The sequence below is a fragment of the Euprymna scolopes genome, chromosome 37, assembly GCF_053919585.1.
Source record: "Euprymna scolopes isolate OS-2025 chromosome 37, ASM5391958v1, whole genome shotgun sequence".
NCBI classification, from domain to species: domain Eukaryota; kingdom Metazoa; phylum Mollusca; class Cephalopoda; order Sepiida; family Sepiolidae; genus Euprymna; species Euprymna scolopes.
The window spans coordinates 85,729,345-85,745,778 of NC_136518.1; the positions used below are offsets into that span (position 1 = coordinate 85,729,345).

Sequence of the window (16,434 nt, forward strand, 5' to 3'; positions counted from 1 at the left end):
TAATTGCGCACTATTCATTTGCTTTCCATATTCTCTAGAACTATTAAACAATATATTTTTTATCAGTTTCTTTTCATTCAAATTTCTAACGCATCATTATTCAGGTTATGACTTCATTAAAATATTCATCTTTTAAATATCACTCTTGAATCGTCAGCATTTACAAACACAAACTAACCAGTTGTTGAGTTACTCGTATTTGGCAAGTATCTTATGATACACCTTAGTGTTAATTAACTTAGAATTTAAGTATTTATACAGGGGGTTCCAGAAGTCGCACACCATATATATTTATATGTTTTTATTATATGTGTGCGTGTGTTTGTGTTTCAGATTTTATTGGATATGAGTGAGAAATTAACAATACAAGAAAGAGTTAAATTGGTTTTTATGTTTGGAAGCGATGTCACTGAAGAATTCAATGTCACTCATCCCAAGTGAAAAAAAACATTGAGCCATACTACTGTCTGCCATTTGATCAAACATTTCCAAAAACTGGCTCAGTTGCTGACCATGAGAGATGAGTTCAACGAAAGAGTGCAACTGATGAAGAAACATCAACTATTATTTTGGCAAATGTTACTAGAAGCCCCGTTAAATCAGTAAGAAAAATAAGTCAGGAGCTTACGATTAGCAAACCATCAGTACATCGTATTCTTAAGACACATAAATTTCACCCGTACAAAGTGCATCTTATGCAAGCTCTACATGACGATGACACTGATAGGTGATTAGAGTTCTGTGAATGGGTATGTAATCGTACGTATTCTTCAATATTATTCAGTGATGAAGCGATTTTTCATTTAAATGGGCAAGTAAACTGACACAATATGCGCTACTGATCAGAAGTAAATCCTAACTGGAATGAGGAGGGACATCATCAGACCAACCCTTAGATGATGGTTTGAGCTAGAATATTGGAGAAGGAAATCGTTGGCTCTTATTTTTCAATACTAGCAATGTCACCAAAGAAACTTATTTAGAGTTTTTCAGACCTTGTTTGACTACCTTGAAAATGTTTCTGCACTTCGACGATAAAACTTCTTTTTTCAACTAGATGGAGCTTCACCACACTTTGCTATTTCTGTGTGTAACATCCTGAATCAAACTTTTCCCGGAAGATAGATTGGGCAAAGAGGTCCCATGGAGTGGCCACCTTGATCACCAGAGCTATCACCTCTTGATTATTTCCTTTGGGGACATGTTGTTTACCAGAATCATCCATGCACTCTTGATGATTTGAAAGATGCGATAATAACTGAATGTCAAAAGATCATCACTGAAATCCTCAACAGAGTAAAAGACAGTTTTATAAAGAGAATTGATGGATGGATCAAGGCAGAGGGTGAACAATTTGAGCATCTATTATGATTATGATGAATAAAATTGATATTCATATGGATTTTTATAAAAATATACATGGTGCGTGACTTCTGGGGCACCCTGTGAGTATATATATATATATATATATATATATAAAAATTAAAATAAAATCTTGGAATTTGAAATATAGCTGTTTTGTTATATATATATATATCTATAATATAAAGCTGAATGTCTGTGTGTATGTGTGTGTGTCTGGTCACGAATAGGCTCCTTTATGGTCAACTATTTAAAAAAAACTGATTACATATAATGATAGATGTATCGAGATACAGGAATGGATATGTTTGATCTGGCAGAAAAGTGGTTCATTAAAATTGTGGGGTCTGCGTTTGTGCCTGGTCCACAAAGTATGGAAATAAAAAATTTAAAAAACGTTTACAAGTGCTTTTGATATAGATGTACATAATACTTTGATAAGTATGTTTTAACTTAAATAGGGATGGTATAATAAAATTGTGGGGTCTGCGTTCGCGCCTGACCTCCATAGAATGGAAATAGGCACAAACTTTAATAAAGACTTTTCATATCTATCTGTGTAAGTATACTTTGATAATTATGTTTCAGTTTGAAGAAATATGATATAATAAAATTATGGGGTGTTCGTTCACGCCTGACCTCCATAGAATGGAAATATGTCACAAAGTTTAACAAGGTTTTTTAATATAAATCCACAGAATATTGTGATAAGTGTTTCAGTGTGAACAGGTATGGTATAATAAATTATGGGGTTTATCTATTTTATTTTTACTTTCATCATATTTTGCTTTGATTTTGATACCCCCAAATTCGAAGCTATCTCATTACAACCCTTCCTTTTCATAACCTATCATACTTTCATAAATCAGAGTCCATTTTCTGTAGGCTGTTTTTGAACCCAGTCAACGACGGGTACTTTTGCTAGTATATATATATATATATATATATATATATATATATGACTACTTCATTTAATCACATAAATTAATATACGAAACTATAGATTTATGTGTAAACTTTAAGTATTTACTTCAACAGTGCTCAATACGTAGGTAGAGCTAGGTAGTAATATATAAAATATATATGGCGATTAAGCTTAATCGCCATATATATTTTATAACTAAGTAGTAGCGTTTATGTGGGTGTCTGTGTGTACAACTCTTCTACAACCCACACCAATGGACTGATCATGACATAGCATGGCATGATGATGGTCCCCCACCTAAGGATGGTCCCCACCATTTTCCAAGGTAAAGATCAAAGGCTATGTATATATACTCTCCTACAACTCACACCACTGGAACGATCATGACTAAACCTAACATGATGGTCTCCAATCCAGGGATGGTGCACATTATTTTTCAAGGTCAAAGGTTAAGGTTATATTTAGTGCGGCTCTTCATAAACTCCCCCACCTAAGGATGGTGTATACCAAGTCGAGGTTCACCACCTTAAACATCTTGAGCAACAGCTGCTCTTACAACATCCACTTACTACAAGGGTGTCTGCAAAGTGGGTACCTGAGTGTACAGCAAAGTCATACGCAAAGCGCTGGTATCTTTGCTAGTATGTATATATAGGTTTTATTGGTTAACCATTTTCATTTGCATTAATTAACAGCATAACGTACATAGGTAGTGACAACAGTATCAATATTTAAGATATTTCCTGTATATAAGTAACTCAGTCTAGTAAAGTCAACGACGACACTTGTAATATCCTAAAAATTGATTTCAAATTAATTATTCAATTGCTTTTAATTATCTGTTCCAATTCTCGGATTCTGTGTGGATAAATTATGAAAACTGCATATAAAACAAAAAAAAAAAAATGGTATGTTATTCAGACAACTATTCTCATCTGGATTATTAAATTCGTGTTTTGGCCAATGTAGCCTCAGACCTTCTCCAGATATATATTTTCAAACTTGTGAATCATGACGGCAATTTTGAACTGAAGTCTTTAATCTACATGGAGCTAACATCATTGGTTAACAATCAAGTCTAAACGAAAGCCTTTTTCTGCGGTTGAAGTTTCAATTTTTACTACAGCTGACAATAATTAAGAATAGCATAAAATTTAACACTTCTACTTGGTCATGGCTGGCAGAATCAGAACAATGTAGTCTTGTGGATTAAATAAAGGGTTCAGTTAAAAACTGCCATTCAGATTCCCAAGTTCGAAAAGATGCATCTAGAGAAGAGAAGTTACATCAGGCAAAACATGACTATGACAAACAATATGAAAACATCCAAATAATTAATTATTAATAATTAATACTCATTCATAAAAAAAATTGAAAAACATAAAACAAATAACAGAAATAAAAAGACCCATTCTTTACACAACACTAAATTTTCAGATAAACTGAAAAAGTTTTTTTTTTTTTTCTTTGAATTCTCACATCCATTTTCCAAAGTTTTCCCAAAAGCTTACCTGTGATGGAATCTCCGGAATTGTTCCAGAGGACTCTGTTTTCTGTTTGCACGTCTTCTTTTCTCTTTTAGGGGCCGGCTGTGAAACTTTGGGTGAGAATGGTAGGGGTTTTGGAGTGATAGTCAGCTTTGAGCGCTGGTCACTGTCCGAGCCCTCAGAGCTTTCATTACTCTGGACATACGTACTCTGCCACATACCCTTACCAAGAATGCTGAAGTTGTTGGTGCCTGTCAGTCCCATACAAGCGGTCAACGTGTCTGCACTGAGCGAGGGAATTGGCAAAGCCTCAGCCACTACAGCTGATGTCGATTTCTTTATGTTGGTCTGAAAGTTTGAACACGACTGTATGCCACTGCTCAAACTACTGGCAACTGGGAATGTACTAGCAGAAGTAGCAGCCATATTTGTTGTATTAATAGAGCATATATCAGTGCCTGCTGTCTCCAGTTTTTGTTCAGAAGGGTTAGAATGCAGGTTATTGCAATTTTTAGGACTAGGTATGCTGGTTGTGCAACCAGTAACATTAAACTTAGAGGTGGATGTATTATTATTAGGTGAGGATAATGGTTGCATGTTAGGGTTAGGGTTAGATTGTTGAGTAGAAGGCAAATGCTGAGATGCTATTTGTGGGTTTGAAATTTTTTTTTGAGATGCAGCCATGGCAGGATTAATCGTTGAACTGACAAGATGCTGGTTATTGGTAGAATTTGTCACAGTTGCCACAGCGCAGCTAGACATCTGACCATTGGCTATTGTAACAGAGGAATAATTCTGAACCTTTAAGCGGGCTCCAGACTGAATTTGTGGAACCACAGGTTGAATTTGGCGCACACCTTGTAGGACAAACTGGGTTTGCCCAACTTGATCATCCTGGTTGATCACATGAGTTAGGGGAGAAGAGGGCAAAGATTCCATAGTGGCTGTTACACTGCTAGGATCCATCGACTGTAGCGTTCGGTTTGGCTGGCACGGCTTAATTCCAACAGAGGGAATCGAGCCATACGCAGACATCGGGGAACTGACAACAGCCGTTTGGGCTCGACCAGGTTTCGGAGTGAGCAACGATACTTTGTTATACATTTGCTGCACCTCACATGTATTTCCAGCTGTCTGAAGCGCTGTTAATGCAGATGCTGCCTCGATGGATGGTTGCGAAACAATTAAAGATTGGTAGTCAAGCTGTGAAACAGTAGAGATGATATTTTGTGCCTTTGCCATTTCCGCATTTGGATAGGAGACGTTGTTGGTGGTTTGAACTGGATTAGCCATCAGGTTTGTTTCGCTCATTTGTGGAGAAATATTTGAGGTTGGGAAAGCACCGTCGATGTTGGTATTGGTGCCAGCATTAATAGTGATGGCAGTCGATGCAGGAAGTGAACTCTGTGTCTTTTCTGTTGTCAACAAGGATTGTTGATTTGTCGCATTTCTTTGAATAGTTCCGGGAGGCAGGTTTGAAAAATTCACTGATTCACTGCTCCCAGTTTTAAGAACCACCGTCTGCCGCGCTATGGAAGCATTGTTTGCAGGTGTTAGATGGACATAAGTAAGTTTATTCTTTTTCGTATTGCTAACAGTAGAACCAGAATTCTGTGAACAGATTTGAGCGTATTTTTTCAACTGGTATTTTTCGTTCATTGCTTTGAGTTGACTTGGAGTCATCACTATTTGCTTTGTCCCGGATTTATATATGGCATGTGGAATTTCGGCCGTTAGTTTAGGCATTGGTAAAACAGACGATCCTTGGTTAACAACATTGATAGTAGTCACTGATTCTGGAGAAAGCTGAGATGATAAGTGAGGCATTTTACCAACATCTCCATTTACGTGATTAACGATCGAGGCATCTGTGTCAACCATGATTTTGTTTGTCACCATCTGTCCACTGACATTAGGAGTAATGACAACAAGCGGAGACTTCATACCTGGCTTGCCATCCGTTGAAACAGAAGGGACCCGGATAACAGTGCAAGTTTTTTGCCCAGAGTCGGTCTGTACTTGTTGGACACCATTAGCAAACGTTTGTTTTTGGGATTCTGGTGAATTGTGAAGAATATCATGAGCTAGCTTAATCAGTTCTTGTCCGGATTCAGTAAAACTAGGATTTGAATAGAGTTTACTGTGTGGAACAGTTGTAGCCACATTTGATTCATTAGGTGTTTGTTGAACGCGTTCTGTACAGTGCTGCTGTGGATGCATATTGGTGCTAGTTGTATCTGTATAATTGAAATCGGAATTTGCATCAGTAGAAATTTCAAGATTTGGGGCAGAATGGGATTCCTGATTATTTTGATTTGGAGACGAATAAAGTGGAGATACATTTAATGCCGCGTTTCCATCAGGGTGTTGTTTTTCTCCTTCTGCTTTTAAACAAAGAGAGCTAAAACTTGGCTGAGTGCCAACCTGGGCGAATGGCTGATGGCCGCATTTTGTTGATGCCACACGTTTCTTTTTCCGGACAATCTGATGAGGATTAGCAGTGTTCAAAGGTATAAAATTAATACCCGTCTGAGTAGCTTCAGAGTTTGTTGCTACGGTTACAGTTGTTGATGCGCCATCATAAAAAGTGCATGTCTTTAGCTGTGATGCAGTGCCACTTGGCAATGTGAAATGTGCCTGCTGGTCTTCCTGTTTTATTTTCTTTTGCAAAGGTTCTTCACTATTTTCCGGCAAGTTACCATTCGATATCAGTGGAGTGTGTTTCATGGGAAGTGATTCCTTACCATCAACACCATCGACTGCCACATTCTTCTTTCGAACCCTTTTAACTTTCTTCTTTTTGTCACCATCTACAGCCACGTTAAGAGGCATGAATTTTGAGAGACCGTCACAAAACTCAGTTTGCATAGTTTTACGGCCCAATTTGTCGGCGTTGTTTTCGTTCATTTTGTCTTTCGCGCTCATCAAGTTACACTGTTCGTTTGATAGGCTGCACTGTGAACTCGATTGTGGTTGACATTGTGCATTTGATTGTAAACAACATTGCGGACTTGACGATATACAACACTGAGAAGTGGATGTTAAATTGCACTGTGTGTTCGTTGATAAATTGCACTCTGTACATGATGACAAACCTATCTGCACATTTTGTTTGTAAGCCGAATGTGAGCACGATTGTAGACCAATGTGGTTCTGGTGTTTATGTTCCTGTTTTGTGCCAGTTTGAGTGCAATATTGTGGATTTAGTTTTGAATTTGTATTCGAAACTGGTTTCATGTTGGAATAAGTTTGTTTTATCTTCGCATTATGTTGTTGGCCTTGCTTCATATTTCCAATATATCCTCCTTGGTTTATACTAGAATAGTTATTTAGTTTAGAACCAGAATAATTACACGAATGATGGTTAAGATGTGGGCTCTGCTTGAAGGTGTTTTTTGCTGCTTCAACCGACTGTATTCCGGCACATTTATAAATCTTATTATAAATTGGCCGCATTTCGGGCATCATATCTGGTATGTAGTCGGGGTCATCTTCTTTCTTTTTCTTGCGTACCTTAGGGAGTTGTTCATCAAAATCTGATTCTTCTTCCGATTCTTCATCCAAGATGTAGTCTTCATCCGATTCGTATTCGTCTTCCTCTTCATCATCAAAAGATTCATCCTTCATTTTTATCGAAGTATCGCAATTATCAGGCTCTTCTTCTAGTTTCAAACCAACAGGTTCCTCGGCAGTTTCAGACATGGCTTGTCGAATTTCCTCTTCGGTTATGTCCTTCCAAACCATGTCTTTCTCCTTTTTGCCGGAAGGACGACTCTTCTTTTTCATATTCTCAAGTTTAGTGACTGGATGTCTTTTTGTTGATACTGTTCCAGAACTATTAGCTTCAAAGGCTGTCCGCTTGTCACCACTGGAATTGAGATGAACAAATAAAATGTGAGCAAAGAACTACTTAACAAAATTTTTCACATTTGTGACATTATTATTAAATTCTAATAGAGTTTTCCTCATCATGATTGCATCAACTATTTTCACAATGGCTCAGCCATTCTAAGAACCGATGCGAAATATGGAAAAACTCATGGCACACAGAATTAGCATAATCTACAACAGTTTCAAAACATTGCAGCTGAAAATTTGCAGGTTTTTGACTATGATAAGAAACACCTGAAGTAGATCGGGAAAGGATTGATAGATTGTAAAAATGTCAGCAATCAAGTGGAGGGAAACTATCATAATCATTGAATCATAAATATAATGGTACATTTATTTTTTTTTTAAATTTACATTCTAAAAATAGACATTTATTATAAGAACATTATAACAATAATGTGTCAAAAATCTGTCTTTAAGAAAAATAAAGCTTTGGTTTAAACTTTTTTCTGGCAATAAATTGAAATCAAAAACAAATTTTTATGTATGCATCATATGCTAATATCCCAAGAAATTTTATTTTATTCCTATGTTTTTACTTTTTTTTTTTACACCCTGAAAAATTTGGCAATAAAAATTAAATTTTAGAATTTAGTGTGTATGGTAGGGAGGAGGGGGTAATTTTGCATATACGTTTAACATAAAATTATCACCTATTTCAGGGTTAACAACCTTCTTCCATAAAAAAAAAAAAAAAAAAAAAAAAAGACTTAGCTAAAACCAAAAAAATGTTTATTTTTTTTATTTATTTTTTTTTTTATTACATTTTCACCCCAAACAAGGCAAATGCCACTTTGGTGTAGGGGGCTACTATCAGGGGCAACAACTACTGGGGTACTATGTAGGGATTTGGGCAGCAAGATGTCCGTTCACGTTACACTTGAACTTCTGCACGTCAGTACTGTTGGGGAAGCAGGGACCTGGAATGGAATTCCAAAGTCTAACGGTTCTGGGGAAGAAACTATTGGAGTAGAAAGATCTTTTACATCTAGGGATCTCTACAGTGTGGGGGTGGGATTTAGCAGCCTGTCGGGTTTGTTGAGGGTGCTCACATCGTGGGGGCACAAGTGTCTGCAGTTCGTCAGAGCATTCATCACTAAAATACTTGTAGAACAGGCAGAGAGATGCAACATTTCGTCCATGGGACAGAGGCTGAAGCTTAGATGACAGTTCAGGGCCTATCAGGTTTGCGACTCTCTTTTGAACCTTGTCAAGGAGCGAGAGACTAGTAGCAGATGCACCAGCCCAAATGTGACAGCAATAAATGGTGGCCTTATAGAGGTACAGGATACTTTCGGGTGTTAGTAGTTGTCTAGCACGGTAGAGAGAGCCCACCTTTCTTGCAGCGGCCCTGGCAATGCCTTCAATGTAATTGTTCCAGCTCATGTTTCCTGTGAACGTTAGGCCAAGGAGTTTGAAAGATGTACTCTCAGATAAAGAGTCGTTGGCCATTGCTATAGGTGGTAGAGAGGGTTTCTTGTAATTATTGAATGAAACTAGTTTAGTCTTGGCGGCATTGAACGTGACCAACCATTTTTGTCCCCATTCTACTACAGATTGGAGGTCTTCCTCTAGTGTTTCTGCCATTTCTTTAGAAATGTGTTCATTCGTCTTCCTGTCGTGCCTGTCATAGAGTGTAGTGTCATCAGCATATATTCCCATCTCAGAGGCAACTTTGTCAGAGAGGTTATTTATGAATATCAGGAACAATAGAGGTTATTGTTCAAATGCTATATGGTCAGAAAGTGGATGATCATTTCACATTAAATTTGTATGTTAAACTAATCATCTACTCGAAAATCTAAAATATTTCTTGTTTTTACTGCTATAATTTTCATAGCATTTAGAATAATCATAAAAAAATCTAAAATATTTCTTGTTTTTACTGCTATATTTTTCATAGCATTTAGAATAATCATAAAAAAATAAAAGTAATTCTTTCCAATCACATTGCCATGTAACAAGTGTCTTTATTTTTTTTGAATAAGACAATTTTTGGAGTAAATTCTTTAAAGATCATAACCTCAGAATGCTCACTGTGACTTTTAGTTATTCCTCAAGCTCAGGAAAACCTTAGAGACTGTCGTTATAAGACAATTGAGGAGATTATAAGATAAAAACGGACTGAGAGGGATAAACTTGAACATATTAAGTTAGTTTGAAAATTAACTTGTAAAAATCATCCGAAACATGCCAGCATGTAAAACAGATGATGATTTGAAATCATTCTAATATCGAAACTTTTCGAAATGAGTTTAGGATTTTCACAAATTCATTAAATTAAAATAGTTGTTTATTCGCAAGTAACAAACCCATTCTCCGAGAAAGACCAGAGGGCAGTGAAATCCAAAACATTGAACACCCCTAACGAAACGCAGATTTAGATAGAATAAAATGATTGCATACATGTTTGCTGTACAACAAAAGCAGCATCAAGTAGATGTGATGCCAGAAATTAATATGAATCAAATCAGAAACATAAGTTGCAGATCTTGTTTATTGTTATGGTTTACAATACATATTAATTTAGTACTTACACATAATATTATTAAGTAATAGATTACATATTTTCAGTATTTACTTCAACAATTTTCAATATCTAAGCAGAAAATTAAAAAATATATTTATAGCAAGTAAGCAACACAAAAATGTTAATGTTTCATTCTTGGGAAGGATCATCAGGCTAATCATCAGAAATATATTTCCCTGCTACTTTTACACAAACACACACACCACTGAAACTATATTATTTAAATATTGACTATACAATTTGTATATGTACATTTAATTTTGATTAAATGAAGTACATTATTGTGTAGTCGGTTCTTATTCGATATTCTTAAAACATTTTATTTATAAATTAAAAATGACAGATATTCAAACATTAAAAATGTTAAGGGGTTAAGGGCTAGGTGCAGGAGCGAACAGACATCCTGATTTCCAATAGATGCTGAGTGTGCCCCATGATGGTTAAAGACTATAGAGTAACTTAAATTTATTTCCATAAATATCATTTGTCATGGGATAAAGAAAGGAGGGTCATATTATCAGCACAATAAGGTTTCATTCTAGATTTGTTTCAAATCAAAGAGTATTTTTATGCTCACTCTCTCTCTCTCTCTATATTACATACATACACGCACACTTGAATATGAATGGTTTTAAATCAATTTGTGAAGTAAGATCACAGAAAAAGGAGTATAAAATTTTTTTAAATTAAAAAATTAACATGACTAACCTTGGTCGTGAATGTGTCACTCTTGCATGATCCTCAGGATGAGGTCCAATATCTTTGCCCTTTTTCCAGTCGTCGTAACGTTCTGGTTGAAATCGTCGCACAAATGTATCCATGCTGATTTTTACACCATCTTTACGGCAAGTGCACTGAAGGTAGAAAAATTGTATAAAAAAATTTACTTGATTGGTTCTAGCAAAGACATAAACAAGCAAAGTATGTGTGCTCGCCATTGTCATTACAATTACTTTATTCATATAAACATTGATGATTGATTCGTTTGTTAGTTGTATGGCATTCACCCTAGGTAGGTTGAACCAGCTTCCTCTGAAGAAAGTTTCAAGGGAATATTAAATTCATAAGCGGTTACCTAACATATATATAGATATATATTCAAACTCCTCGGCTTAACATTCATAGGAAATATGAACTGGAACAAATACATTGAGGACATTGTGAAGGCTGCTGCAAGGATAGTGGGCTCTCTCTATCGTGCTAGAAAACTACTCACACCTGAGAGTATCCTGTACCTCTACAAGACCACCATTCACCCACACATGGAGTATTGTTACCACATCTGGGCTGGTGCATCTACCACTAGTCTCTCCCTCTTGGATGGGGTCCATAAAAAGGGTCTCCAATCTAATATATCCCACTTTGTAAACTAGGCCCCAACCCCTGTCCCATCATCACAATGTTGCATCTCTGTGCTTGTTTTACAAATATTTTAATGGAATGTGCTCTCTTGTGTCCCCTCGACGTACATATTTCCGACAAACCTGCTTAGCAACAAAATCACACCTCTTCACTGTTGAGATTCCTAAATGTTAGAAAGTTTTCTACTTTAATAGCTTCTTCCCTAGAAGGGCTAGACTTTGGAATTCCCTTCCTGCTGCCTGCCTCCCTGATTGTACTGATATGCAGAAGTTCAAATGCAACATAAACCAACATCTTAATCTTTCTCAGGCATGGTCCCAATTAGTAGCCCCTTACGTCCAAGTGGCAATATGCCTTGTTAGGGGTGAATGTGAGTAAATACATATAAACGATACATGTATCGAATAATCGAGTAATCTCTTCACAGGCAAATGACTTAACACAACAAATTTGTTTTTAAATGAATAGGTTTATTTTGAGGCGTTAAAGTTATTTAGCTAGGAAGAGACTGTTAGGTTGAAACCATGGCATACATACAAGATATATAATAAAAAGTTTTTTTTTCTCATTAAGTATTTTTCATATCAACTTTGAATGTTTTGTTTTTTAATTAAATTTTTATAAATGTTTAACTTTACTATTGAAACCTTGTCCCAAAAAGAACCTGCAAAATCAATATATTATTCGTAATATAAAACAATGAAAAGAGATAAAATCAAAATAGAGAAAAAACTGAAAAGGAAGAGAAAATGTGCAGAGCAGACTTACCACCACTACCACCACCACAACTACTTCAGAAACATTGCTGACCAGGAAGTCTACCCAAAACCTCTACTTTTAAAAATTATTTGGAGCAAAAGACTAATGTATTTTCAGTTGCCATTAGTGAACAATTATAGAATCAAATAAACAATCATTCATTGCAACTTTCAGCAAATTTTCAATAAAAACTAATGAGTCGACCAAAGAAGGAGTGCACAGTGTGATGATATATGGAAGTAAAACTTAGTGAGGCTTGAGGACATGCATTGCATGGAGAGAAATATGAGAATGATACAATGGATGTGTAATGCAAATGTTAAGAACCAGGCTTAGATGTGATGAGCTGAGAGGAAGATTAAAGTTGGAGAGTAATCTGCAATAAATGCACATAAATATTCGCAATTCCTTAAACATGCCATGTAGTCATTAAAAGAAAAGTTAGGACTCAACGAATGCATTTTGTGTCCAAATAACTAAAATTGAAATCTAGGACTGTTTAAAAATGCATATATTGCAATATTTTTTTGGTATTATTGTAGATTAATACCTTCTGTTACCTCTCCTCCCCATCTGACCACCTCTCCAAAATATGTGATTTTACCTTTGTAGGCAATTATGTGTGAACACCTTCAAAAACTTTAATGAAAGATAAACAAGTATTATTTTAAAATTTAATGTAAAATGATTCTTCATTTTGAGTCATTCTAGCGTTTTAGGAGAGTTAAATTTTTTTTCTATAGGAGACAAATCCTGTGTGCTTTTTTTTTCTAAAGACGATTATGTGTGGCTTTAAGAGGGTCTTTGAGAGAGTGGGGAGGTTGCCACTTTGACTTAATGATGGAGTTAAGGGAACGTATCCTGAAGACTTGATAGAAACAAAATAAAAACAATCTTAGAATTTAGAGTGGGAGTTGGTTTTACATAAATTTAATGTAAAATAATTCGCCATTTCGAGACCATTCTAGCGTTTTAGGACAGTTGACCCATTTATTTTTTTTATAGGAGATAAATTGTGCACTTTTCTTGAAGGAAGGATCTGTTTTTTTTGTTGTTTTTTTTTAGACACTTATATGTAGCTTACCAAGGAATTTTGTTTGGTGAGGAGCTTGCCACTCAGACATAGCATTATTGTTAAGGCTAAAGAAGGTTTTAGGAGGAGGAGGAGGAGGAGGAGGAGGAGGAGGAGGAGGAGGCTTGTTACTCGTACCTAGGGTAGGATTAAGGGAGTTTATTTTAAGAGGGCATTTGACACCCATATTTACGGTTAGTGGGTCATAATTATTGGCTTTTGAAAATGTTATGCCTTAGATTTTGAACATCAAATTACTTTTAAATATGTAAACTTTCGTAAATGAGGGGTTGTGAAATTTTACAAGAATTACGACAAACAGGCAAAAATAAATTTCAATTAAAACAAATGACGTCACTAACAGAAAATGTGAGGTTTGGAAAACTATTAAGTATTTTTTAGCCACCTATTTAAATATCAAAAAACACTTTTTGGTAAAGTTGACAAATCGTTTGCAAGTTTGGGATAAATCTGGTTTTTATTTTCGATTACATTTCTTGTCCGAGTGACACATTATTTCATTAAACTTTCTAGTTGAAAACGAATTTTATTTCTCTACGTGGACTTCGGGCCAAGATCACAGTGTAGTATTCTGATGTTACACTTCGCCTTTTCTGTCCTGTCAGTGGAGGAGAAACCCTTCATGACCGAGACAACTTTTAGGTTTCTTCCTATCCAGATTACCCTTTTTTGGGGAGCTGGATTTTCTCCACATTAAAAACCGACCATGTGTCTAACTCTGTTCTCGTAGGGAGGCAAGTAAATAGAAACTTAACTAGAAACTGAGCACCCCCTACAAATATTTAAATATTGATTTTGTATTTTATTTATAATGGGGGTAAATTAGTGTTCATTCGATTATAATCTGCTGAAAAAAGATTTAAAAAAAAAAAAAATTGGGGTTGGGAGAAGGACCGCTTTGCACACGTGAAGCAAAAAAAAAAAAAAAAAAAAAAAAAAATCATATTTCACATTTTCATTTTTTTTTTTTTAAACACTGTTTAATTCACTGTTAAACACTAATGCAATGGATAAAAGTGCACGCAAGCTTATTTTCTTGTCTTTTCAACCATATAAATAATTTAAAAATTTGACCAGAAATAATGCCGGACTGGTTAGGATTGCTTTAATTATACATTCTGATAAATGAATAGCTCCAATAAACCTAATTATGTTCTGATAACAAAATAGCTCCAACTAAATATGTAAGAACATTTTTTTTATATTCATATTTTCATTTTTTAAATTTTTAATTCGTTCTGGAATAAAAAGTTAACAAAAATCGTTGATAGTATTGTTACTGCTACAGATAGTTTTTAAGATACTTTTTTAAAATAGAACAATTTTTACAAAATCTTACCAAAAACGTCATTTATATTAATGTTAACATTTTTATCACTTTATTTGCTTCAAACTCTTAAAATATATAATGTACATTATTATTTATTAATTCATTTGAAAGCATATTCATTTCCGAACAAAACCGTGGTATTTTGAGAACTTGAAGCACTTTGGTTTTTAAAATATGACAATTTTAGCAGAACCCACTTGAAATCTGTAATTATCCAAAGCGTTTTATCGTCCATGTGTATTGCCAATTAAACTGATGATGATGGCGGTGGCTTCACTATTTGAAAAATGTTTGCAGAACATAATTTAGTTTTTATAAAAGGAAAGGAAAAAAACATTAACACCAATGTTCGGTAAATTTTAGGTCAGGAACGCTGATCTGGTAACGTCAGAAATTCACTTTTATACTTTCTAGAAAATACTTTGACTGTTCGAATTAGTTTAAAATTGGCTGCCATCTTTAAAACAAAATGTACATAATTCCATATTTGCTTATACATATAGAGTTACTTCCTGTTGATTGGAACAAGAAAAAATATGGAGAAAAAAAAAATACATAGTTTAAAGAAAAAGCAAAGTAAAACAGATTGCAAGTAAATACACTGCCTGGCAAGTTATCTGAAATACAGATTATAAAAAGAAATGAAAAAAAATTACAATAGAAAACTCTTCTTTCCAACAAACACAAACAATGGAACAAGGTACAAAAATCTCCAACCTACCTGTAAACATCGTTTTCCATATTCAATCCATCGAACTGTAGCAAAATTTGTAGATTCGGCACAATTAAAACCATGATTGTAACCAGAGTGATAACCGTATGGGAAAGTTATCATGAATTCACCTGCCTCTTGTGTGATCTGCATCAAACAGAAGATTGCAGGATTTAATATGACAAATACAGAAGATTTCTGCAAAATTAAATTTACAGTTAAATTCATTAAAACAAGGATGTGAGCGGTCAATGTCTTACATCAAACTTTTGAGAGAGAAGTTTAATAAAAAGAAACAAAAGACAGATTGGCTTGTACACATGAGTTACCTGAAGGACTGAAGATAATTTTTCAATAAAATAATCATAATATTTGTGCATTAAAGTATATAAAATACCTCAGGGAGTTGAATGCCCCAGCTTTACAGAACTCCAAGTTACCCATGAGCAAAGTGTAGCACATGTTAGCATTTTTCTAATATTCCAGAGGATTAAAAGAAAAGAATCAGCAGCAAGTATGGATATTGTATTAAAATGTTCCAACAGACTGGGTGAGTGGTTGTCAATATGTGGAATTTTGACACCAAACACGATTACACACACACACACACACATTTTACTAAAAAAAAAAAAAAAAAAAAAAAATTTTTAAAACAAAATTTATTTTAGTTAATCATTTCTTCTTCAATTAACTTTTATAAAATTTTCAACAGACTTTAAACATTTTATAGCCTTGTTTTATTAGTGGTTACACTTATATTGTTTCGAGCTTTGTTTCAAATTTCTTTAGAAATACTATCTTTCTATCGTCTCATAGTCACTTTAGAAAAAATCTTTAAGCATAGACTTTTTTTAAAGATGTTTTTTTAATCTCTCAAAATTAAGTCAAAATCTTTCTCTACATTTTTTTTTATATAAAAATGTTGTAATCTTATTCATGCCTTAGAAAAAATAAAATTTATGAAAAAAAAAAAAAAAAATTAA

The 16,434-nt window shown here is 34.7% G+C and overlaps 1 protein-coding gene across 3 annotated transcripts in view; it reads right to left on the bottom strand.

Moving 5' to 3' along the window:
* LOC145261273 (uncharacterized) overlaps positions 1-16,434 on the bottom strand; it is a 100,441-nt gene that overhangs the window by 48,201 nt on the left and 35,806 nt on the right. For all 3 annotated transcript variants that reach the window (XM_080119745.1, XM_080119746.1, XM_080119747.1), the window contains 3 exons: positions 15,461-15,598; positions 10,904-11,049; positions 3,799-7,642 (listed from right to left, as the gene is read on the bottom strand). In XM_080119745.1, the coding sequence (XP_079975871.1) occupies positions 3,799-7,642; positions 10,904-11,049; positions 15,461-15,598 (4,128 nt within the window). The remainder of the gene's footprint in view (positions 1-3,798; positions 7,643-10,903; positions 11,050-15,460; positions 15,599-16,434) is intronic.